The sequence below is a fragment of the Chelonoidis abingdonii genome, chromosome 6 (assembly GCF_003597395.2).
Source record: "Chelonoidis abingdonii isolate Lonesome George chromosome 6, CheloAbing_2.0, whole genome shotgun sequence".
Classification (NCBI taxonomy): Eukaryota; Metazoa; Chordata; order Testudines; family Testudinidae; genus Chelonoidis; species Chelonoidis abingdonii.
The window spans coordinates 82,817,956-82,843,510 of NC_133774.1; the positions used below are offsets into that span (position 1 = coordinate 82,817,956).

The 25,555-nt window shown below is 39.8% G+C and overlaps 1 protein-coding gene across 1 annotated transcript in view; it reads right to left on the minus strand.

Moving 5' to 3' along the window:
* Positions 1-25,555, minus strand: part of FBN2 (fibrillin 2) — a 256,715-nt gene that overhangs the window by 147,779 nt on the left and 83,381 nt on the right. The window contains exons 8-11 of the mRNA XM_075067188.1: positions 16,171-16,296; positions 9,617-9,769; positions 8,644-8,877; positions 6,002-6,139 (exon numbers count right to left, since the gene is read on the minus strand). Of these exons, the coding sequence (XP_074923289.1) occupies positions 6,002-6,139; positions 8,644-8,877; positions 9,617-9,769; positions 16,171-16,296 (651 nt within the window). The remainder of the gene's footprint in view (positions 1-6,001; positions 6,140-8,643; positions 8,878-9,616; positions 9,770-16,170; positions 16,297-25,555) is intronic.

Genomic DNA, 25,555 nt, shown 5'->3' on the forward strand with positions numbered 1-25,555 from the left:
AAGAAATGCATGGGCTAGCAGAATTTATGCATGTAACGTTGTTTGTAACCTAGTATATAAAGCCTGCTCTGCGCTAATAAGGTGTGTCTTTTCCCTCTGGCACTAGCCGAGGAAAAAGCACCCGTTCAGCTGACCGATAATAAAAGTTTGGTACCCGTCTTCTTGTCTTCCGTGCCTCCTTGGGGTAACTGAATAGCTCCAGGGGGAAACGAGCCCGTTTGGCTAACAGTTGGGATGTAGTTTGCTTGCTTTCCAAATGATCTCAAACTTGGACTTCGTAAATAACACCTGAAGTTAAATCTCAGCTCATTATATGTTGGAAGTAACTGGCTGGAATGGGAAAGGTAAATAAAATAGGGTGATTTATTTTTATCTATTTTCTAAATGAACATGTGCTGTTGGAGTTTCACAACATAAAAGTGTTGTTCTATGATTGTTCTGAGGCTGAAAATCACAGCAGCTGAGCTTATCTACTAGCTAAGGCACAAGTGAGAACACAAATTGCACAGGATGCAATAGTGAATGCTCACATTGTTATAAATAATTGCATGTACATACTACATTTCAGACAGATTTTGGATTACAAAGAACAGTACTTTTAGCAAGCTGATTTATAGCAATATTCTTGGCTGGATGAATTTAGGGCCCTCTGGTAAACAGCAAAAAGAACAAAGGGAAAAAGAAATGAAGGATTCAGACAGCCCTTCTCCTCATGCAAAAAAGCATTTAGCTCTTTAAAACACTCACATTTGAATATGCAGTTGATAGCATCGCTGCAAGAAAGCCAAAAGAATGAAGCAAAATGAAGAAAAGAGAAAAAAATCAAGAAATTAGACAGAATATAGAAAGCAGTGACTGTAACTGCTTTTCAGTCTGTATATATTTGGACAAGTCATTTGTTGTCCTCAAATAGAATTTTATGTATTTACATGAGATCCCCATTCAGAGGCAGCTCTACAATTCTCGACCATAAAGAATGTTTCATTCCCATGTGCAGTGGACCAATCCTTCCTCTGGATGTTTTGGCTCAGTGCTCAGCTAGCCTGCTCAGAAGAATTGCTCATAATTTCTTCAAAACAAAGCCCCTCAACTGTAGATCTACTGAGCTACTGATCAACAACTTCTATTCTATATTTATCCTGCCCTAGTAAAGAGGAGCAATTTATAAATATAAACACTATACTCCTCTACTTTGTTAAGGTTTCTAGTAAAGAAAAAGATTGGGTTTTTTCTAGAATGAAAAGTTCAAGGCAAATTTGTCAGCTGCTTAAATGTCAAAGCAAATTGATATGGATTGCCAACTACTCTCATTATCAATGAATTCATAAACCCTAGAGAAGAAAAACAATACTCCCCTATGAAATAACGAATTTAAACTTACAAAATCCCTTTCAATCCATGTGTGCCAGATGACTCCTTGTATTTAAATATGAATCTGGGTTTTTCCTATATTGTTGCATACTAGAGATAAAAGGGGCTCAGGCTAAATATATTCTAATACAAAAAAGCTGTTAGCCTTCAGTTCAGGTTACTAGAATGGATATCCCCACCAAAGCAAACTGTCAAAAGCAAGGAAATAAGCATTCAGACTATAGAGTCCTCCACCATGTGTACTCTCCTCATCACTTTCCCTTTTCAGCCTCAACTAACTCCCTTCTGTTGCCCACATCTTTCAATTTTTAAATATTTAATCTGCAATAGCATGCAAAATTTCACTAAAATATTCTATGGAAAGTTTGATTGTTCTCTGAAGATTTATTGTGCCAAATCTGAGGACAAAAAAGTATGAAATACAGGGATTTGAATCCAGCTGTAAGTACAAATCTTAACACAATTGTAACTGTGGTATTGCTACTGATGCTTCTATAATATTTTTACCTTTTATTCAATATGTTTTTTGCAAACACAGTGATAACAAGGAAGGGTTACTACAACACAGACTTCTATCAATTCAGAAAGAGGAACTGATGGTCTATTAGACTGCTCAGTATCAGTCCACTAAGGATTGTTGTGAATCTTATCTCTTTATCAGTATACAATGATTCATGATGAAAGCTGTACAGTATAATTGGAGGACTGAAAGTTGTGTATAAACGTAGCTTTTTGTTCTGGCAGGACCATTTTGGAAAAAGTCATACTTTCTTTTTCTGCCTTACCCCATAAAAAATTTTTAATATTTTTTTGAACTTCTTAAAATGTCCTTTGGGGTTTTCCCTGGGTAAGGAGCCAAACAGATAATAATAGTCTGGAAAGAGCGTTCATTTTTATATTATTAACCTTACCCCATACAGTGAAATGTAGCTGTTCCCAATGCCTCAAGCCTGTTCTTTCAGTAACCAGAAGAGAATCCAAATTGGATTTGAACAAGTCCTTCAGTTTAATTTAATTTAATACATATCATTATGCACAGATATTTCACGGTGTAAAGTTCCCACTTAAAGTCCTAGGTTCAAACTTTGGGCTGACATACAGCAATTGCCATTTACCAGTCAACAGTTAACTACAGTATTTGAGACACTGATTGTTTTGCTATACTTCAAACAGGATAACTCTGCTTGGTAATTGTTGTTAAGTGTTGACTTTTTAATGACCACTGCAATACACCCTGTATAATCCCTCTGGAACCCACAGGGTTACTCAAAATGTAGATTAGTGCAGAATTAAGCCTCCAGTTAGCATTGTGAGATTTGCAACACCTAGATGGATTTGACCCTATTGCATCCTTCTGATACACACCTAGCCTTTCCTCATTTTCTGATTTTGTATGGGATTCTCCTACAGATGGCATAGCACCTTCTGTTTTTGTCACCATCTGACTCTATTTTCATCTCACTGCAACTCAAAATTTATTCAGTTTTCAGACCACTGCTGCACATTGAGCAGTCTGTGATGAAACTTAGATCATTTTACCTCAGTTTCATACTACTTGAAGTAATATTTGAATCCACCTGTGTGTGTCTGAGTGGTTTAAGTACCTTGTATTTTAATTTTTAGAACATAAACTTCACTAAGGGCCTGAGTTTCCTCTTATAATGGCGACAATCAGTAGTAATTCCAGTGAAGTCAATGAAGTTACATCAGCCTAAACTTGCTGTGAAAGGAGAATCGGGTCTTAACAGCTCAAGTAGAGTTTACCATGTTTGGCGATGTTATGCCACAGAGATGGATAGGATTCCAGCTGTCTATGCAAACACACACCACACGCTTGGTCAATAACCTCACTATCCAGGAATGAATTTAGATCCACCTGGGCATCCTAGACCAAAGATGGCCACTTCACCTCCACTTTTCAGGGACAATTTCTTCTGATAAGAGATGAGGAAAAGTTTAAACAAAGCAAGAGAACTGCACCGCATGCATTTCCTTTTATCTACATATCAAACAGCACCCACCATAACTCTGTTGTGGTGGGACCAGCAGGCCTGATAAGAATAACTCCACCACTTACCTCAAAAGTAGCTCTGTTTTAGTTTACTTATTTTATTTAGTTTGTTTTCTTTTGATTTAGAACAAATAAGTGCCCTCCCACAGGCTTTTAGCACCTACTAATTATTATACAAAACTCAATATGTGCTTCAATCAGCTCACCCCTACTAGCAAATAGCAGTTTATAATCAAATGCTAACACCCCTTTATATCAACCTATACCACAATTCCTTCACCCCCTTCAAAGCCCAGACAAAAATAAAAGGCCTTGTAGTGACTATTCCAGTATTCATACTTGATATGCCAGAGTGAAATCTCAGCACATTTGGAAAAAAAAAAAAAAACTCCCAACATCTCTAAGATATGATGGAAAGATGAGTACTGTAAATAGAAAGATCTCTGCTTGTGTATGAGCAAGCTTTCTTAGACAAGGCCTTTTTAATTGCTAACTGTTGTTATAATTATTTATTCCTAACGCACTAGTTGCTGATATACAGTACAAAGTGTTGACAGTTAGTCTTAGTCTTTTTACCATTACAGCAAGAAAGGAATTTCAAAGATGAGTGAAACTTTGCTTGGACACTGCACTTAGTCTTGGCTTGTACAAAGTTGTGTGAAAAATATTTTCTCTTGCTATTTTGGTGTGTTTCTTCATTCAGGATCATTTTCCCCACAAACTATGAAGCTTTTATCAAGATTATGCTGTAGTAACATAACCATTATCACAAACTCCACATAGTTTGTCATTACGTGAATTGGCATCTGGATAGACCTTTAATGCTATGCAACTCCTATCCCTGGAGTAGATTTCAGATTTTTGCCAGTACAAAACTCCGTTTTCTTCATTTAATAGTGAATGGCAAAATAGTCATAAAAATGTAAAAATATATACTGTACATCCCAAATAATTAACAGAACATATGTGCAGACCAAAATCTACCCTATATATGCTCCCCCTACCCTCAAATCAGACCAAATAGGAATTCAGAAGTTAAGGACTTGATGCAGGAACCACTTGGTGAAATTCAAGTACTACAGGTTGTCAAAGAACAGCTGATCACAGTGGTTCCTTCCGGCCTTAACAATCTATGAATTCAGGGCACATAGCAGCTTTCAGGATGTGCTCAGCAAACTTCATTACTACTCCCTAGGGGTCTGAACATGCTTTCACTGAGGTCAATGTTAAAACTCCTACTGATTTCAATGGTACAGGATCAGATGCTAAATGAGAAACCTTCAGGAATCTCCACTACATGAGCACAAAAATATATGCCTATTTTTAGCTCATAGAGATCAATTCCTAACATCCAAATCTCAACTATGCAAACCCACATTGGTGCCCGGGGCAGGAAAGCTTAGCAGCAGTATGAACCCTCCCAATCTTCTCAGCCAGGGGTGCAAGGTGGGAAGTTCTGTGCATCCTCCCTGGACACTTTCCCTTAAAAGCCAATTATGCCAGCAAAATTGCTCTATAAAATTGCCAGCCAAAGTACAAGAAGCTGTTGCACACTTCACTTTTGACTTATTTTAGCCTGTAACTGAATTAATTTTGCACAGTAAGCAAATAGAAGTCAGTTAGGTTGAGAGGGATCCTGAATACACAAAGCAGGAGAGGAGGCAAAAGATGTCCCCTTTGTAGAGGACACCTTTCTTGTCCTATGTTCTGGGAATTACTGAAAGCAGATGTGAGCAGTAAGATGTTTTGCCATTATATGAACTGAAGTGTCCCCTCGTAATGGGACACGAATCTTTTCACATATAGCTGTCTCTAGTTTTCTCTCTTACACAGTGGCACAGAAATAATTATTAAAACATAAAAATATTTTTCGAACAATATAACTGAAAACAGAATTCTTCTTAGCAGTTCTGTTATGGGCCATGTTTTGCGTTGCCTTACAAGAATTGATGACATCACAAACCACTAAAATAGAGTGGGAGATGCATTCTTTCTGCCTTTTAAAAGTGTGTCAAGCCATCAGCAGTTGAAGGGAAAACACATAATACTGAATTCAGTTCTTCACAGGTAATTTCAAGTATTTTGATTTATAATGTAAATGCATTTGGTATTTAAGTCTGTACACAAATTCTGTTAATCAATTGGGATTTTACAAAAACCCTTTGCCATTCACATTAAAGAACGGGTAAAACACATATATAGACCAAATTCTGCTCTCAGCTACTCAGCTATCCACACTAACTCGACAACAATGGAGTTACCACACTGTAAATTCAGAGTAAATGAGAGCAAAATCTGGCCCACAAAGTGTCAGGATAGATGTACAGTGATCCAACAATCACAGTAACATATAATAAACAAAAAGATCTATTCTTTACTGAGATACGTAGCAATTTTGGTTGAAAAGCTTGTTCCTTTAAGACTTATACATTGTCCTAGTATAAAGAATTGTAATTCACACACTATTTTTTCACAAGGACCAATAATAACAACAACATTCTGTGGAGAAAACAATAAAATGCACTCAAAATTAAAATATCATTTTTAGAGAAATGGGTTAAAAATGAAATATATAAGGATTTAAAAACTAAATATTGGACTGTAAAAATTTACACTTACCTATACAATCCCCATTTGCATCTTGCTTATATCCCATGTTGCACTCACATCGGTAACTGGAAATTGTTGGTATGCAGCGTCCATTTAAGCAGAGATTGGGGTGGTGTTTACATATATCTATTGTCTGATTGAGGATTGCTGAAACAGATTACAGAAGATGAGACAGTTGAATCAGAATGTGAAATAGGCATGCATAACATAATCTGTAATTATTTTTAACTATTTTTTAAACAAATCAATGAGTTTACAATTTTTTTGTAAACAAATCAGTGAGTTTAGGTATTTTTTGAAGTTTAAAAAGAAGTATTTCCAAGAACTACTGATAGGACAGTAAGATAGCAAAGACAAATTAAAATCAGAAAAAAATTAAACAAATGGCCTTGGTTATAATATACTGTTTACACTGAATGTCTGATGAGAGAGGAATCATTGGATTTGGATCCAGGTAATTCATTACTATGACTTTTTTATTTATGGTGTATTTATCCTAATATTCCATGCACAGTTTTGTACTATGTCCCTGATCCTGCAACACTTGCAGAAGGTAATAGTAACAGATTATTGTTCATCCTGGGCCTTCGGCCAAAGCAGTAATTTTTTGGGGGAAGGGACAATTCCATGTTTGGAAGAAAAAGAAGGAAAGATTTCCTCTAGCAGTATGATTCAAAAGTACTGGTGGCTCAGTGGTTTGGAATGCTACGAAAACCGACTGCGACGGATTGGTGGACAGTATGCAAGTAAGATATCCAAAGCTGCTTGATAAAACAGGCCTACAGTGTATCACATGGATGTTACTACCATATAGATTTTCTATGTACCGGCAACACATGATAGCATGGTATAAAGGTTTTAGCGTCATGAATTTGTGATGACTACTTTATTCAAAAGTTGCAATGAGGGAGATGTGCAGGTCATCCTGAATGACTGTTTTTACATCACACCATGCCATTATATATTTTGTATATGCTCTACATGTTCCAGAAAAACTATATTAGGAATGTTTAAGGTAATTTTAAAAACATCTTTGGAATTATTTCTTGTGTCCCTCTCTCTGTAAAGCTTTAATCACCCTAAGTCCAATTCTACAAGTCTGAGCAGGAGAGAAAAATTAAAACTAATAAATGTAAAATGCTTCCAAAAATAACTTAATGGGTTTTCTATATATAAAAATATAGAAGGGGAGGGCTTTAAAAACTGACATCTCAGAGCCTCCAGGATCCAGAAGCAAATGTTAGGTCCCCACTGGGAGGCTGGAAATCTCCTCTTTCTCATGGAATGAAACTTCCTCTTCAACCCCTGAAGGGTATCAGGATTATAGATCTTATGACTGTGAACAAAATAAAGTTTTTATTTAAAAAAAAAAATAAACGGTTTCAAGTCAGACTCACTTTAAGGTCAGAAAGGACCATTGTGATCATCTAGTCTGACCTCCTGCACACTGCAGGCCACAGAACCTCACCCACACCTGAAATAGACTCCTACCTCTGGCTGAGATACTGAAGGCTTCATATCATGGTTTTTAGACTTCAAGTTACAGAGAATTCATCATTTACACCAGTTTACCCCGGCAAGTGACTGTGCCCCATGCTGCAGAGGAAGGCAACCCCCCACCCCCAGGGTCTCAGCCAATCTGACCTGGGGAAAAATTCCATACCAACCACAAATATAGTGATCAGCTACATGTGGGCAAGACCCACCAGGCAGATAGATACCTGGGAAAGAATTTTCTGTGGTAAATCACAGCCCTCCCCATCTAGTGTCCCATCTCCTGTAGTTGGGGATTCTGGGGACTTAAACTGATTCAGGAAGGTGAAATTTAGGGGACAATTTTCTGGCAGGTTTTTTTTTAAATCCTGGGTAGCTGATGCAACTCATGGGTTTGGAGTGTTAGAAGCCCCAGGTAGAGGGAATAGTGGCTAGATGATCCAGAAATGTGATTGATAAATATATCACACCCCTGTATAATTTATAACATGTATATTACTTCAATTTATATTTTTACCAAATATGCAGATGTAATACCGGCAAATCCCAGTTGTCGGCAGGTGGGCTCAAACCCAGGGCCTCTGAAGCTAAATGCATCAGCCTCTACTGCAAGAGCTAAAAGCCATATGTCTCTTAGCAAAGGCTGTAGAACAGACTCATTAATCTCTCTAAGTGGTCTCGGTGCCACTAGATGGGACAGAATACCATACCCAGAAGGTGTGTGGGTTACATAGATAATGAACAGCTATAGTGCAGACGCTTGAGGTTAAAGCCACTGCAGGCATACAACTTGATGAGAAGTTCATTGAGTAAAAGATGAAAATAATTGGTAAGCAGAGGGATTGTAAAAAATAGAGGTAGTTACAGTGTATGAAGGACCAATAACAAAGCTAATCTCTGCAACCCAAATAAAGAAACATTGAACATGTATGTATTGTAATCTTTGTTGGGAAAAAAGGGACAAACTCTCTAGAAAGTTCACTGTCATGAAAGAATACAAAATGTCATATGCAATTGCATTAGTAAGGATGTGTATTCAGAGAGATGTTCTCATTTTCAGAATAAGCCTAAGAAACACAAGCAAGAAGCAATAAAGTTATGAACTCATTAATCGAAAACAGAGGGAAACAATTAAAAAAAAACATAAGGAAACATACTCAGTCCAGTAATGATTGCACCATTTCCAGTGGGACTCTGGCCACCAGTCCCAACACCTGCTCCTCCTACACCAGGGGAGAAGCCATTGCCACCTGGAATGGGAATAAATCCAGCTCCTCCTGGGCCATAGCCATTCCCATTTCCACCAGGAAGGAATCCATTGCCTCCTGGTCCACCAGGTCTGGAACCACCTCCTACAGGAACTCCATCTATGCAAAGTCTATGGTATTCATCTACAAAAAAAGAACACACAGAGAGACATGCAGTAAAACAATCTTGCCTAATTCACTGTGTAAAGAAGATGTTGAAATACAGAACTCTGTATAATAAGAAAAAATAAAATACCAACTCCTCATTTTGGAATTTACTGTCTTCTCTCTTCTATGCCTATGCTTATAAGGCATTCACAACAGGTGTTGCTTAATGAATACCATGTACAATAATACTAGGACATGTTATAATTTACTCCTAGCTATTTGGTGTAGCATTTGGCAGCGAATGGATAAAAAAGTATGCTAATCCCTGCCCCGCAGATAGCTTAGGTAAAATGAAAACACATTTACGCCACCGATGTGGAAAGTTGCTATGTGAGTGCCAGGCTGAGAGATTATTCATGTCATGGACATTGCCAGTTCAAAGAAACATGAAATCTATAGAAAAAGAGAGCAGCTGTTCCTTTACACTGTAATGAACTATGGATCCTCAGACTCATTTTCTCTTTGAGCTTGACCACAAAATCTTCCTCAGTTTACAAGAACTACTTCCAATGTCAACAAAATGAGGTTACAGAAACTGGTCCTAAGTAATAAAGGATCAGAAAAAATGGTTCACAGATGGAAACATCCATACTGAAAACATAAGAATGAATAATAACGTAATTCCTAAATTTTTTTTAAGCTTTGATTTTAAGATAGGTTAAAATGTTTCCAGCAACCTCTGTCATAACTGGAATTGGCACCAAAAACCACTCACCAGAGCCTCTCACAGGACACATCTCAGGAACAGATCCAATGGCCCAGCATCGACCAGATTCACAACAGCACTGCATTTTGGTAAACCTATTCGGAAGTTCTTGTGCACAGCGACCATTCACCAAGCTGGAGAAACACGTGCCTGCCCTTTGATCTGGATATTAATTAAAAAAAACAAACTAATATGAACTGTCCTTTAAAAATTTGCCCCAGTGATTGCAAACACTAGGAGTAATAGCAAGAAAAGCAATTGAAAAGTTGTATAAAAACAAATTTAAATACAGTCAAAGTTTATTAACAACTGGTTTATTGCAATGCCATAATGTTTCAGTGACACTAATCTTGCATTAATCCAAAATGCTGCTACCAAACTCATCCTCCTCTACTTCCACTTTAGCCATGGGAAACCCCTCAAGTCCCTTCACAGACTCCTCAAGGAAATGATCACATATTTAATCTCTATTAGCCAGAATATGGTGCAGGTATGCTGGAACATAGGGAAGTGTAAGAAACCCTGATTCTCCTCTATACATACTCAAACAAACCTGTGCAGCCTCCTCAGATTTTTGCTCTGGGCACCTAGAAGTAAGCAAATATTGTATGGTTGCTGTTCCTCCCCCCAGTATGCTGGCCAGGAAGTAGTAATTTGCTACTTTTTGGAGCCTCCAAGGCATAATTTCCTCCCTGTGCTGCTCCTAGGGCAACACATTTACATGCTGTCCCTTACAAAGGGGGTATTGTAGATGCACAATCTAGCCCAACATAAAGTCTGTGCACACCCTACACCCTTACTCGGCAAGTAGTGCCATTGAACTGGAACTAATAACAGAGTATGGTAGTACTCAAATTGGCTAAAGGGAAGCAGGACTGGACCAAAGATAAATGTTTGTCATCAAAATTAGTGACAAGCTACCAAAAATTGCATACAATATCTTACATTGCAATTATACTATCAATAAATGGTATACACTATATGTTTCAACAGTGCAATAAATCTTTTGATTTTTAGGTTTGTTAAATAACATATCTGAAATTAAATCACTTTAGATTAATAACATTGGACTCTGCTAAATTTTTCTTGATCAATTTTTTTAGATGCTAAACTGAACTGACCAATTTGTAGTATTTTTTGCCCATACAGCTACTTTGGCCTGAAGAATATAATTCAGAACATTTAAGATGAGTTTTCAAAACTACGCGTCTAAATTACACGTGCAAATGATGGGTCAAACCTTCCTTGCTCTACTCACAACAAAAGTTCCACTGACTGACTACAAATGTGCATAAATTTTCTAGAACTGGCTTGACACAGGGGCTGGTAATTGTGTATGAGAAAAACTGTAGTTGTTCAAACAAAAAGAGTAATTGCCTTAAGATTTTTAAAAATGTGGCTCCTGATGTTTCTTTCATGATGTAAAATATGATATAATATGTAGGTCCAGAATCTACCACTTTTACTCACAATGAATAGTACCTTATTCTATGAGTAGTCTCACCAAAAGCAATAGGATTATTTGCAAAGAAAAAGTATTGTTCAGTGTGAGTAATGGCAGCAGAAACAGGCTGTGAATTTTTATCAGACTGTTTTCCAAAGTTCAACATAAGCAGGAGCAAAAAAGGTGTAGAAGTGATGGAGGATTACAAACACTGAAATCAAATTTGAGCTTCATCTAAGCATTACAGTGAGGTAATGTCCAGAATGTTAATTTTAAGGCCTAACAGCCTTGACAGTGTCATGTTAAATTCACAGGGCCTTTCTAAACACCAAGAACTATTATCAAGATATTCTCTGCGTGTTCAGTTGAACTTTAGGGGCTTTATTCAGTTTTTTTTCAAAATGTAAAGGCTACAGATTTAGCCTCAAATTAGGTTTTAGAATGTTAAAACAAACAAAAACCAATACAGCACTATAAAATATAAAGGTACAAGCCGAAGCAAATATGACATTAAAAATGGCAATTCATGTTTCTTCTAAAAACCCTTCATAATTTTAAGACTACCTCATTCCAACTACTTGGTGGAGCAAGTTAAAAAGACTCCTCAGTTCCACACTTATAATAATTAAGCACTTTAAAACAGTATTAACTGTCTAATCTTAAAGACTAGAAGCATTATATTGCTTAGTATGAAAGCATAGCTAGAAGAGGCTAGAAGTGGGACAAGAAACAGCACAGGGCCTTGGCAGCGATGACCACCGTCTCTGATAGATCTCAGGAGACTGGAAGTTTCATGGACCAAGCCTATTGCAGGGGTGCTGAAACAATTTTTATAGTGGGAGTGCTGCGAGGCACTAAACACAACTGCCAACGCTGTATATGATGGAAAACACTTCAAGCCAGTGGGTATGGCAGGACCCATGCCCTACAGCTGTGTGTGGGGGCAGGTACTTGTTCTCCATAACATACCTCTCTACTGCCTGTTCCTAGGGCACAATCAGGGAAAAAATATTTTGGAGACAAACTGCCTCATTATCCATATTTTACAGGTGAAGCAACTGAGGCACCAGAGGATAAGTGGATTATCTAAAGTTACTCTATCAGTAATGGATTTAAGGACTCCCGGGTCTGCTCAAACTAACAGATGACCTAGCCAGTACAGAAGACTGGACTCCTAGAAGTACACTTTCCTATGTGTTTTATTCCTATCTAAGCCAAAGAATTAATATTTCATTCAACAAATGTAATGTCAGCAACTTTCTCATGTAGTGAAGTTTTACTTAGTACAATGCACCTGGCTGTTGAAGCACCATTCAGGCTTCTATTAAACAATCTAATTTTGGCAGAATGCTTTCTTTGACTTAATATGAACTCTAATTAATAATGTATGAGCCAAATAATTTTTCCAGAATAAAAAAGAATAAGATAAGGTATCCTCTATTTACTTGATAAGCTGTGTTAATAAGTTGTCTTCATAGAGAAAGTGCAGTTGTTGCAGATGGGTGTCCTATTTTTTTGCATTAGAACTCAAGTCAGAAGGAAATTTTTATACACACACACACACACAATATGCATATACAGCTCTTATTGGCTTCAGTGGGAATCATATATGTGCTTCTGAAGGTAAAATGTGGACTTCTGTCAATATTTTTATTGAGTTGGGTGGAAACAATATAAAACAAGAGCATTTATTCAGCATGTGACATGCCAATGCTTGTGAAACCCCAGTTTCTTCAAAAGCAGTGTGAACTATTTTACTGCCACAGTCTCAACTACTGATTTGTTGCATTACTGAAGTAATTTGGAAGGTTAAGAGGACTAATAGGAATGGTAAAATAGGTATTTGCATAAAAATAACTTAGTATTTTGATTAAAAATAAAATCTAGAAAAATTATTAACCCAAAATTGTTCCAATGGTTTCATATGTCTATTTTAAAATTGACCAAAAAAGGTTAATCCACAGTTATAAGGCTTGTTGTAATAAGTGTAAATTTACCCTAACAGTGAAATTGTAAAAAGTGAGTAGAAGCTCATAAAATATCAGAATATAACAACAAACGTTGATCAGAAAGGGTGCAAAAGGGAGATTGAATTAGTCCAAACAAAAAGGCCTACTGATATAACTCAAGGGCTGGGTTAAGATCAGGTCTGACACATAAGAGACGTGTCAATTAACCAAAACTGATGGACAAAATAATGAGGGGATGGGCTAATCTACCCATCACCTACTTTTGAAATCCTGAAGAAAGAGAAACTTTGGGATGACTGTGAATAAAGTACTGACTGAAACAAGGGGAAGAAGCAAACTCCACCATCATGGCTGCCACCCCCACTGTCTTCTGAGATCCCAGCATCTAGTGTAACACTGTCAGATCTTTTTTGTCTTAATCTTGAAAGATATCCTGACCAGACGGGTCAAGAGAGGGACCCAGATGACACTGCCACTTCCACCGGCTTCAACTGAATCCCAGCTGGTATGTAAAACTTTTTCCTCACACACACATCCTGTGTATGTTTTTCCTTCATCACCTTATTTCTTGTCTTTTCTATCCTTCTAGTTTTTCCTTTTGTCACATAAAAATCTAGCTTAACTGGCCAAGACTGTATATTTTGCAAGACTGCTACTATAAAGCTGCAATGAGGCAGATAAGAAAAATGCCCAATGCTTGTACAAATTTGCCAGGACTCAGAGTGGCTAATAAGACAGTATGCTATGCCTGGGCTTTTCCAGAAGCAAGATTACAAGTGAAAGTCAACATCAGAAACAAGCTGCATAGTTTTAATCATTGCTGTTCTTTTCTCTCCCCCTTGCCAGTGTTTTTCTTGTTCTGTCTTCTAGGAAATGGGGTTGGGCTTTATCGATAACAGCAACAACAACTCCAGCCCAGTTCAACTAACCTGTTTGCTTTTCCCCCAAACAGGACAGTTATTACTATCTAAGAGAGTATCAAAGAAAGGATTGGTGGGGAGCTGTACTTATTGGGTTCCAGGATTGGTGGGGAGCTGTAGCGGAGTGATTACCCGCTCCTGCCCTGCAGGGCTTGAAACAGCCCAGGAGAGGGCTGTGGTAGGGCAAGAAGCCTGGGCTGATTGGAGGAAAGCAGGCTCAGCTGGAGCCATGCCCCAATCAGGCCCAGCTGGCCCCTATAAAAGGCTATGAGAGCCAGAGGCCCAGGCAGACTCCCTCTGCCTGTAGAGGGAGAAGGGCCTGGATGCAAGGTGCCAAGAAGGGAACCTAGAGTGGAGCAGGGCTGAGGAAAGGCCTGGGGAGCTGGGAAGCTCTGGCCTAGGAAAGCCCCAGGCTGCAGGCCTGGTAAGGCCCATTAGGTACTGGGTGGCAGGGGGCAGCCCATGGGTAGGCAGAGGCAGCAGGTCCGAACCCCCTTTGCTGATGATCAGAGGCTTACATTGCAGTCCGCCCTATGGGGACTGGCAGTAGTCAAACACTGAGGCAAAATGGGGATAGTGGGTGGGGGTTCCCCTGGGACGGGGAGACCCTGAGCCTGTGAGAGGTACTGCCAGGGGGGGCAGCACCCAAGACAAGGGCACCAGGGTCCTGGGAGGGACACGGGACCACAGGTAAAGCAGATCACCAGCCTGCAGAGGGTGCTCTGGAGCTGGAATGAGCTAATTCCCTGAGTCACCAGCAGGAGGCACTGTGGCGATGAGTCCAGAGGCTTACAGACCACTTCTAAAAACTCTCTCCAGCTAACATGAAATGGAACAAGGGATGTTTTAAAATGAAAGCCATACTTAATACATGATATTTCAAATGCTTTAACTGTTTTTCCCATTTTTTCTGTATTTCTAATAAAAGGTCAAAAGGATTTTTAATGGTGTATTTGCCAGCACAGCACACTGAGGCTCTGTTTAAGTACTAAGCAGGCTGATGTCTCTGTATATCAAAGCCCAAATCTTGTTCAACGCTGTTTGATACTGGACAGTGACAGAGTCATGCTTTGACTCTTTAGGCCCATTGAGTCCATCTAAATTAACAGAACAGGCTGCCATTCTGCCCTTCACTTACTTTGCACCTAGATTCTGCAAGCAAATTATATCCCAATCCCGCAAACTTGAGTGCGTGAGAAACTTTACCATCATTGGACAACTCAGCACAAAGTTATGCACACGCTTATGTGTTTGCTGGATCTGAGCCTGAGAATGTAACATCTATGCTACTTCTTAGTGTCACAACCACCTCAAGAAATTACATTATAAGTGACACAAGATGATAGGTTAACAGCTAATGGTTTATTGCACAGGGTAAATGATATTTTCAACCAAGTCAACATTACATTTAAAACCATACGCTTGGCATACATGCGGCTGTAAAACAAACATAGGGAAAAGATCCATGACACATATTACCACATCTAAACACAAACACATTTTAAAAAGGACAGAAACAGATTTTTTAAAAGTCAGATCCAAAGAGCTCTAACCTACTGACATTTGATCTTTGTTTTATTCTTACAAATGGAAAAAGGCCACTCAAGCCAAATGAAATAGCAATTCATTTCATTTCCTGTAGATGTCTTCTAAGTTTACATGAATCCACTTCTAATGCTGGCATTCAGAAAGTAAAGTATGCCTATGCAAGGCAGACCTTGAAATATTAAGCAAGGACTCAATCTTGCTCCTTTGAAATCAAGGTGAGTTTTGTCTTTGACTTCAACAGAAACAGAGTTATGCAACGAGTGTGATTCTAATTTCTCGTGTCTGTTCACATAACTGTGGCTTATTATTTCCTAAGAGTCTAATCCTGCTCCCAGCTGCAGAGGCACAGAACTAGAAATATAACTGTAAAAAACCCAAACCATATTTCTACTGTATTGGTTGAGGGTCCTGGGCCATAAGAGAGCCCATGCAGAGTCTCCAGCTCAGCAGATGGTGCTCCGCAGTGGCACTCTAAACAGGACTGCACTGTGGGACATTGTGAACAGACTTAGGCTTTGTGGCAGAAAGGCCAGTGTGCCTGTGTATAGTGTGGATCCCCTTGCAAAAATTCCCATTAGAGGAGAGCTTCAGCCAATAGCCCCACCTCCGGTTTGTAAGCTACAATAATGGCCGGAGTCTGGCTTGAGAATGCCCTAAGAGCCCACAGAAGGATGTACTTACCAATACAGTGGGATCCATCTGTAGATGTGACATAGCCACGTGGACAAATGCAGAAATAACTTCCCACAGTGTTAGAACATTCGCCACCTTCGCAGATTCCTGGAATGATGCTGCACTCATCGATATCTGTTCAAAGAAGGAAGAAGCAGGTGATTAACAAAATATTTGCATATAATGCTTTTCAAAGAAGAGATTTTAAAAAAAAATGAAGGGCATTACATTCAGTTAGAATGCAGCTCAGATTTAATAATATACTGCAGTGGTTCAGAAACTGTGGTCGATGGAACACTCGTGGTTTGCGAGCACTTGCAGGTCTTCTGTTTAAAGCTGATTGATCACACAGTGCCGGCTTTCCTTGTATGCAGGACCAGTTTTAGGCCAAGTCCACCAATTCCCCCGAATTGGGCCCCTCACCTAAGAGGGCCCCACGCCCAGTGGCAGGGCCGCGGGGGGTGGGGGGGAAGTGGCTGAGAATCCCTTCCCTGCCTAGAGGCTTCTTTTTAATTTTTACTCACCCGGCGACGCTCCAGGTCTTCGGCAGCACTTTGGCGGTGGGTCCTTCACCCACTCAAGGTCTTTGGCAGCACTTCAGCGGCAAGTCCTTCAGTGCTGTCGAAGACCTGGGGTGAGTGAAGGATCCGCCTCTGAAGACTAGGAGCACTGCCCGGTGAGTACAAGCCCCACGTGTTTTTTTAAGTGTGTTTTTTTTTTTTTTTCAGTCATCCCTGCTAGGACCCCATTGAAACTGTTCGAATCGGGTCCCGCACTTGCTAAAGCCGGCCCTGCTTGTATGTTCCAGTTCTGTCCCACCCTAAATCCTGAAGTAGGTTAAAGCAGTCTGGACGCTGCTCTAACTTACATTAGATGGCTGTGGTTACTTTGGGACCATAAAACAGCTGAGCATAGCAGAGATGCAGCACTGTTCAGCCCTACCCCAAACATTCCCCTGGCTCTAGGGCTGAACGTAGGCAGGCAGAATAGGGGTCAAATATGACGACTCGGAGCCTGCTAAGAGCTCCCCATGCTGTGAAAATTCTCAGCTAGCTAGATCCAGCTACATTCCTGATGCTTTGTGAGCCTCAAGTAGTTCAAAGAAACTGTACTGTAGTCTTCAGAAGAATGGACTCAGTCATTATACATCCTTTCATAGAGTTAATCTTTGGTTATGCAAATAGTCCTACTAAAAGCAGTGGTCACATCTCATCTGAATGGAGATACTACCGAGTCAATGGAGCAAGTTTTGACCAGAGCAAAACCTGTGGAGTGACGTGATGCTAGGTATCAGAACTGAGAGCATGTGCTAGGGGCTAAACATACAGTGGTGTTTTCAATGCTCACCATATTGGTGCCCATACAGTGAGGAGGAGGAGACAGTCTCACTGTAATGCTGAGAGGTGAGCAGCGGAAGGGAGTAGAAATACCTGATCACATAGTAAGTAAAGACTACATCATAATGCATAAATCCAAGGGGGCAATTTCAAGTATCAGGCATTTCCTAAGTTTTGAGTGCTTCACTTTAGAACCTGAACATTTGATAGGCATGTTGGTGGTAGGGGTTTTGTTTTTTGCTGTTGTTTTATAATTCTAGTTCCACACTGATTTTTTTTTTATGGTGACCTCCGTTTATTAGAGCTCTGAGTAACTCTCTTAAATATAACCTGAAGCAAAATTAAAGTTGCCATCTTTCAGGTTTTGTAATAAACTTGAAACCTGGCTCACGTTAAACCTGGGATGAATTCTGAGAAAGCTTGGGCCAAGTTTCCAACAAACTTGGGCTGACTTATGTTTTCCAGTTGAAACCATATGAAACTCTGTGGCTTTTGAACCACCCAAAGCCTGGAAAACGTTGGTGTTTTTGGCTCAGTCTGCATTTAAGTTCTTGGTTGCAGAGTGACATTAAGAAAGTTTTACCCCATAAAACAAACCAAAAAAAAAGAGTCAAACTTTTGGGCCCACATCATTTCTCATAACGTATGCAGAAGCAGCTATGAAGAAAGAACTCTCAAAGAGCACCAATTTGCAGAGGTCCCCCATACAGTCCCTTCAGGACTTGGGATTTTCACTCCCACAAAAGAAAGTCATGGGACACAGCCCCAAACCTAGCAGAGCTCCAGGGATCATCCTATTGCCTCTACACTGGCTCTGACCCATGAGTACCTCTAGTTCCTTAGTCATGGCTGCACCAGGGGGGGGGGGGGTTAACGTGGAAAAAAAAATATCCTCCATGCATTAATGTGGATCTAGAGCAATGGTTCTCACCTAGGGGAATGTATACATACCTGGGTATGTATGTATACCCTGGGGTATACAGCGGTCTTGCAGGGGATACATCAATTCATCTAGATATTTGCCTAGTTTTACAACAGGCTACATAAAAAGCTCTAGCGGAGTCATACAAACTAAAATTTCATACAGACAACTTATATATACTGCTCTACGTACTATACACTGAAATGTAAGTAAAGTATTTATTTTATAATTATATGGTAAAAATGAGAAAGTAAGCAATTTTTCAGTAACAGTGTGCTGTGACACTTTTGTATTTTTATGTCTGATTTTGTAAGCAAGTAGTTTTTAAGTGAGATGAAATTTGGAGGTATCCAAGGCAAATCAGACTCCTGAAAGGGATACAGTAATCTGGAAAGGTTGAGTGCCACTGATCTAGAGGGTACAATCTCATGCTGTACTTGAAAAGGAAAATGAATATTGCACTGTGAGGAACCAATAAAAACATGGTGAAACGTTCACTGTAAAACTTTCAGGGAATTTTTAGGTACCTTTTTGTACACAGGACATCTCCTTACAGCGATCATTGCTCTACCACCAAAGCATCCAGATAGTTTATATCTTAGAGGATCATATGACCTTTGTAGCATGTTTTACTACAAGGAAGTGAAAAATTATAATCTTTTCAGCTAGGCTATTTAAAATATTGCTTTAAAGCACTCAGAGTTTAGCATGATAAATTTACTGAACACACTGACTTGCCTTTCTTATTTGTGGTGATTATTCCCCACATTCTAAATATCAGATTTTTTTTAAAAATTAACTACTCGACAACTGAGGGGAAAAAAAAACTATTATAAGCATATCTGGTATTTCACAACTGAGAAACAAACACAGCCTTGTGATTTACTGCTTTTCTGTATGGAACTCTGCAGGGCAGACTGGGGAACAATCTTTCTGTTCCTCCCATAGCTCAGTGGCTGACCCCCTGTCTCCATGCAGAAGAAGGGGGAAGAGGGCATAACTGGACCAAATATTTTTAATACTTCTTTTTCTTGTGCTTCCTCTGCTGATTCAGCAGAGGCTGTTAACTGTATTTTTGTTGTAGATCACATAATTTCTGAGGCTTTTATTATACCAACAATAAAACAAACAGCTTATAAACTCTTAGGGCAGAGATTGTATTGTCCTTTGTTTCTGAATAGGACCCGACACCACACTGAGACTACCAGAAACAGCTACATAAATCATTATGAATAAAAAATAATGAATTATAATCCATTTGGTAGATAGTTTAAAATATTTGCCAAATGGAAAGAAGAATATCAGAATAGGAAGGAGCTTCAACCTTTAAAAAAACCACCAAGAGCAAAGAAGGTATTAGACATATTTTTGTCTCTTTTCACTTACTGTTTTCAGTCAGATTTTATACACCACTACTTTGATACTGTCTTTTATTTTAACAAAGCATCTAACCTACAGTGGCAAGTTTTAACTGGCATCTTATAATACATATGGTATCCACACTTTGTAGAGATTTAGGCATTTTGTAAGAACAAAAGCCATTTTTGCCAGATCAAAACATTCTAAGCAATAATAGCTTCACTTGTGACATCATAGCTAACCACCACAGAGGTTTCAGAGTCCCAAATGGTGCTATAAATCCAAACCAAGTAATTCCCCCAGGAAATCTACAAAATCTTGCATGAATTTACTACATTACGACCAAATATATGATGTGGTGAATGGGTTACCATCCTATTTAACCCAACGAAATGAAACCACGTGTGTGTAAATCATAGCAGAACTGGAACCTGTTGCATGCCTTGGCTTGATATCTTCTATGCAGTGCATTTCTATCATAACTGATAACTGGCTAAAAACAAGAATGATAATCCCCTCTACCAAGCAAAAATTAAGACACAAAGATAGACAGAAAGGAAAACTGGCAAGGATAAATCATCCACAAGGATCTTTTTCATGTTTTCTCAATAGAGTTCTTCTTGTGTTGGCAGTTTCAGCAGAGATGTCACAGATTGCATGGGCAGGGAAGCTCTCTACTCTCTCAACCCCTGAACATCAGGTTCCAGCACAATGGCAGTGTAGTGTGAGGAAAATTACACTGCCCATCTTTGTTACTGTGCTGCTTCTGCAAATAGATACAAGACTTCATTGTCCAGGACTATCTGTCTGGCATCATGCACAGACACCTCCAAACCCGCAGCAATCTTTTGCAGGATGCTTTTATTTTTTGCTGACTTAGTGGGGGAAAGAGCTATGATGCACAGAAATTGATTGAAATAACTTGAATTACATGTATAACATGTTCTAAAAACACCAGGCGCTTGTTGAAACGTAGGCATTTCTCATTGATTTTCACTTTATCTTGCATAGGTGGGTTGCTGCTACTTTAATGGGCAGCACCGTCTACTTAGAAAATCTCTATGTGTGCAATACACATAGGCTTTAAAAGGCTATACAATTTTGAACCCTTTATTGTAATTCTAACTACAGCTTGGGACCCACTTTCACTCCAGGCAATGAGGAGACATACAAAAGAAAGCCTACATAGGGTGCTCTGCTGTGCAAGTCTGCAGTGACTGTATGAAGGCTGGGCAAACCAGGGCAAGGAGTTAGAGGGCTGGGGGCAGACTGCAAATCATTCTCCTCACCTAGCCCCATGTAGATTCCCTGGAAATGGTTATCAGTTGAGGGTTGTATTATCTTTTCTACAAGGTACCCTCCACTGAATGCTGTGGAGAGCTTCCATGTGGCCTTCTGCAATTCCCTGAGGATCTACCATGTTTTGGAGAATGGATCCTGCAATCTCTTTCATGAGGGAGGGCAAACCCTACCCTCCTGACCAAACAACATACCCGAAGCTCTAAGAGAAAATTCCCAGGTTGATTTCTTGCACCAGAGACCCATCACATATTTCACCAGCACCAGGTTAAGGATATTTTCTTGCCACTAGTTTCTAAGCTAAACTCCATTTTCACCCCATTCTTGTGCACCGACATACCCATAACAAGATTTCAGTTAGCACTGACTGGAAATTTTGAGATTTTACTTCAGAAAGACCAGTAGACTGGTTGGCCGGAAGAGCCACACAGTTCACAATAAAACAAGCATTAATTAAGCCTTATGGGGAAATGCAACTTATGGCAAGATCCTCTTTTACAACTTAAGTATGAAACAAACGAAAGGTCTGAGTGTCTGCCCTTCTGGTGTTGCACCTAAGAAGATAAAACTGAGCAAACTCCACTAAGACCTGGCTCTAAATGTATGAAGCAAATATCCCAGCTGCAGGTATTAATAGGATATCTGTCTGCCAAAGAAAACAGCCTGGCCACTTGTCGGCCAGAACTCATGGCTTTTTACTGTAAAGCTTACAGTAGCCAGGATATGATGAACATCTTGGCAAATGTACCAGAAAAGGGTCTCAGAAATATCTGAATGCTGAAAAAGGCTGCTGTGAAAGTGTTTTAGCTATATTCTACCCTGTCTAATGTAGTGTCAAGTTTGAATTTAACACAAACGGTGTGATGAACTGGTATGTTATACAAGGAAGGAAAAACAAATAGAATTTTATTCTTTAAAAGGCTGTTTACATTTTGGTATCAAGTTTCATCAAGAGAGTTAGACTGTGACATATAGGCCTTGCCCTGCAGGGTGAGTGGTGCAGAACCACACCACACAAGAGCGGGGGAAAGAGCACCAGTGGCATTCTGCCTCCTACAGCATCCTAGTGTACTGGGAGGAGGACAAACTGCTACACTCCTTCAAGGGCGAGATGTATTCCCACCCGCAAGGGAGTAATTAGGGCACAGTCCCTACATTTCCTTAAGTGCAAGTATGGTAATTTTACCCACCACTTATGTAGACCACCAGGGAAGCACAGTGGTCCACATAAGCAGTGGGCCCCTTTCCCCTCACTGAACACCATGGAAGTAGTAGGCAGAATCTAGCTCTGAAAGAGTACATTCTCCACAGGACCCACATGTGTAACTTCCATGAGCACCAGCAGATGAGTCAAACATATCTCCTTCTTAAAATGAGGGTCATGTATACACTGGTAGTCTTCAAAATACACACAATTTTAGCCGTAAGATGACACCTAATACACTGCAGATCGATAAGCTTATGCCAAAGAAGTAGGAAGGGTTTTTGTCTGGTTACGGTACCAGACTGGCACTCAGGAGATCCTAGCTCTGTCACAGACTCTCCATATCCCCTTGGGCAAGTCACTTATTGTCTCTCTGCCTGTTTCTCTTCCTGTAAAACAAGGATGATGATGATGATTCTTCCCTACTTTACATGGGTGTTGTGAGGATAAATTTGTAAATGTTTATGAGTTACTCAGATACTATGAAAAGACTATAAATAAATAAAAAATTAGAACCCTGTGCTATGTAAATGTTATGGGCCAAATCCCCCCAAACAGGTGTCCAAGCTCTGTACAGAATGTAGGTATATGTAGGCATGCACAGATAGTTGCATATACAACATATATCTGTTGTGCATGCCCCATAATCCTTATTCAGGGAAAACTCCCATTTATTTCAGTAAGCTCTACCTCAGTAAGAACTGCTAGCTCTGGCCTCCCAAAATACTCTATAAACAGAATGTAGATCTTTTAGAAAAAAAACACAGGAGAGTAATGCAAAGTAATAGTCTAGTAGAGAAATAAATGGATTTAGTGCTCAACACAGCTGAGGGAAATATACATTTAGGTAGAAAAAGCATGACATGAACACTCTTATTTATTCCAATTATTGCTGCCATAAGATAAAATTAAAAAAAAAATACAAAAGTACATGTGGAGGCTTAAGGCCAAAGGATATAGCAGAGAATTTGAAATCTCACCCTCCTAGGTGTAAAGCTTACTGTTTTAAAAAAAGGCTGAATAGTTAATGTTACATTCCTACCACTCCCATTAAAAACTGGAGTTTTGCCTGGGTAAGGATTGTAGGTTTTGCCCTTTTTAAGTCAGCAAATAATGTTTCATCTGGCCTTCCATACTGAGGGAGGGGAAGGGAGTGGGTAGAATACTCAGTAGTGAGATCAGTTTTGTATAACATTTTAAATAAAAAGTAACATTAAAATGATGGACCCTCTATTAACCGAATCCTCCTTCTATACACACATTCTCTTCTCAGACATTTCCTCACAGAGAGACAGTTCCAGATATTCTCCTTCCCTGTGGCCCTAACCTGCAAACACTTACATGACCAGTTCCAGTTAAGTTCAGGTGTAATCATCTGTAGGACTGGGCACTCTATTTTTACTCAGACTCCCACTGAAGCCAAAGGAATTTTAACCAAGAAATGCCTGAGTAAAAATTGAGGCCTGGATTGTCACCCCCAAAATCTGTGCGTGACTGGTCCCTCCCATGCATCAATTTCATCCCTCCCACCCCTCAGACTACGGCTATGTCTATACTCCACCACCGATGACGGCATGTAAGATATATGTAGCTACATGCCGCAGTGAAAAGCAGGCTGCATCCACACAGCAGTGTGTAGCTACGTATGTCAGTGAAAGGCTGTGGCAGTGGGGAGCTGCCTGTGCCCTTTCCCACAACAGGAATTTTCTCGTGTTAGGAAAAGGCTCTAGCAGCGGGACACTCCATGGTTTAAAAAAAGCAGCGCAGATGAGCGGCAGGGTTAAGGAAGGCAGTGCTTGAATGAGTAGGTACATATCCACAGGGTTCAGGGTGTACTCTACTTGAACAAGGAGAGCCTCACCATCTACACTGCTATTTATACCCATGTCAGGGGGGCATATAGTGTATGTTCTCTTCACGCTGCTGAAAGGAATGTGCAGTGTAAATATAGGTTCTCTCTTTCCCTTAATACACCAGGATGCTGCGGGAAATTTCTTGCCCCCGCCCCCATCTCCCCACAGAGCTTATTTAGGAATATAATATAAAGCTGGTGTTATAGCTTCTTTTCTGCATCAACCTCTCCTCCCCATCAGGGATGCTGCAGACAGAGACTTCCTGGTACCATGCCCAGTCACATAGCCAGTGCCTACTCAGGGAAGAGCAGATGCACTGATATACACAGTCTTTTCTGTAGGGGAAAACCACAACCCACTCCCTTTTTCCTCCTGGCGGATGATGATGCAGAGGGTGGAGCAGCACAAGGGGAGATTTCCTTCCAAGATGCCCTTCAATGGTGATGACCTGGTCCAGAATAAAGACCTCAGTCCTTGGCCCAGTATTAATCAGCACTTGTCCAGATCTTTTAGTGCCTTAAAAGGAAATGAAAAACCAAAAAGGTGTACTCCAGTCCCAAAACACAGGCTAAATTCATGCTGTGACTCTGGTAATGAAAATCATTCCAAAGACTGGCCTGACTACATATAGGAGGTTTCCTAACTACCTCGTGATCATTTTACTCATTGGAAAACATAAGCCAGTGAGCTATAACTTGCAATGTTATAAGAAAATGTTTGGACCTGCATCAGTTCTTGTGGGTGGGAGGTAGAGACAGGATTAGGTGATACCTTTTACTAAATCAAAAGAACAAGTGACCTTTCTGAGCTTATTGGTTCTGTGTCAAAACATATATGCTGGACCAGTAAGCCATTCCCTTCAACTGATGTCTTTATAGAAATATAAACTCTCTTTATAATGTTCACATTACAGTAAATTAACGTGTATAACTTTTTGTTATATGCACTCTATTTTTCAGGGTGTCAGGTGCCAGGAAATAAAGATTACTTTGATGCTCACGCATACCATCTATATGAGATCAGATTCTTTTGAAAAGCAGTGTCTGGTGGGACTGCACCTACATCCTGCACACCCTTTCACTTCCTGTGGCCAAGAAAGGCCACAACCCCCCACTCAGTTTCTTCACCAATAAGAATGCCTGGAGTAGGACACTGGTCAGCAGGAATGAAGGACAGGACGTGGAATCTGTGTGGACAACAGACAGTTTGAAGAAGTATATTTACAGGAAGGTAAGTAATCGTTATTTTTTCTTTAAGCAAGTGTTCACACAGATTCCACTCTTGGCGATAAGCAGGCAGTTATACCAGTGTCAGGAGATCAGTGAGAGGAGGCCCACTGAAAGAGGACCCCTGCCCCTATTAAATTTCACAGCATGGAAGCTTGCACCAGGGAAAAATGTGAGGACTGAACTCTACATTT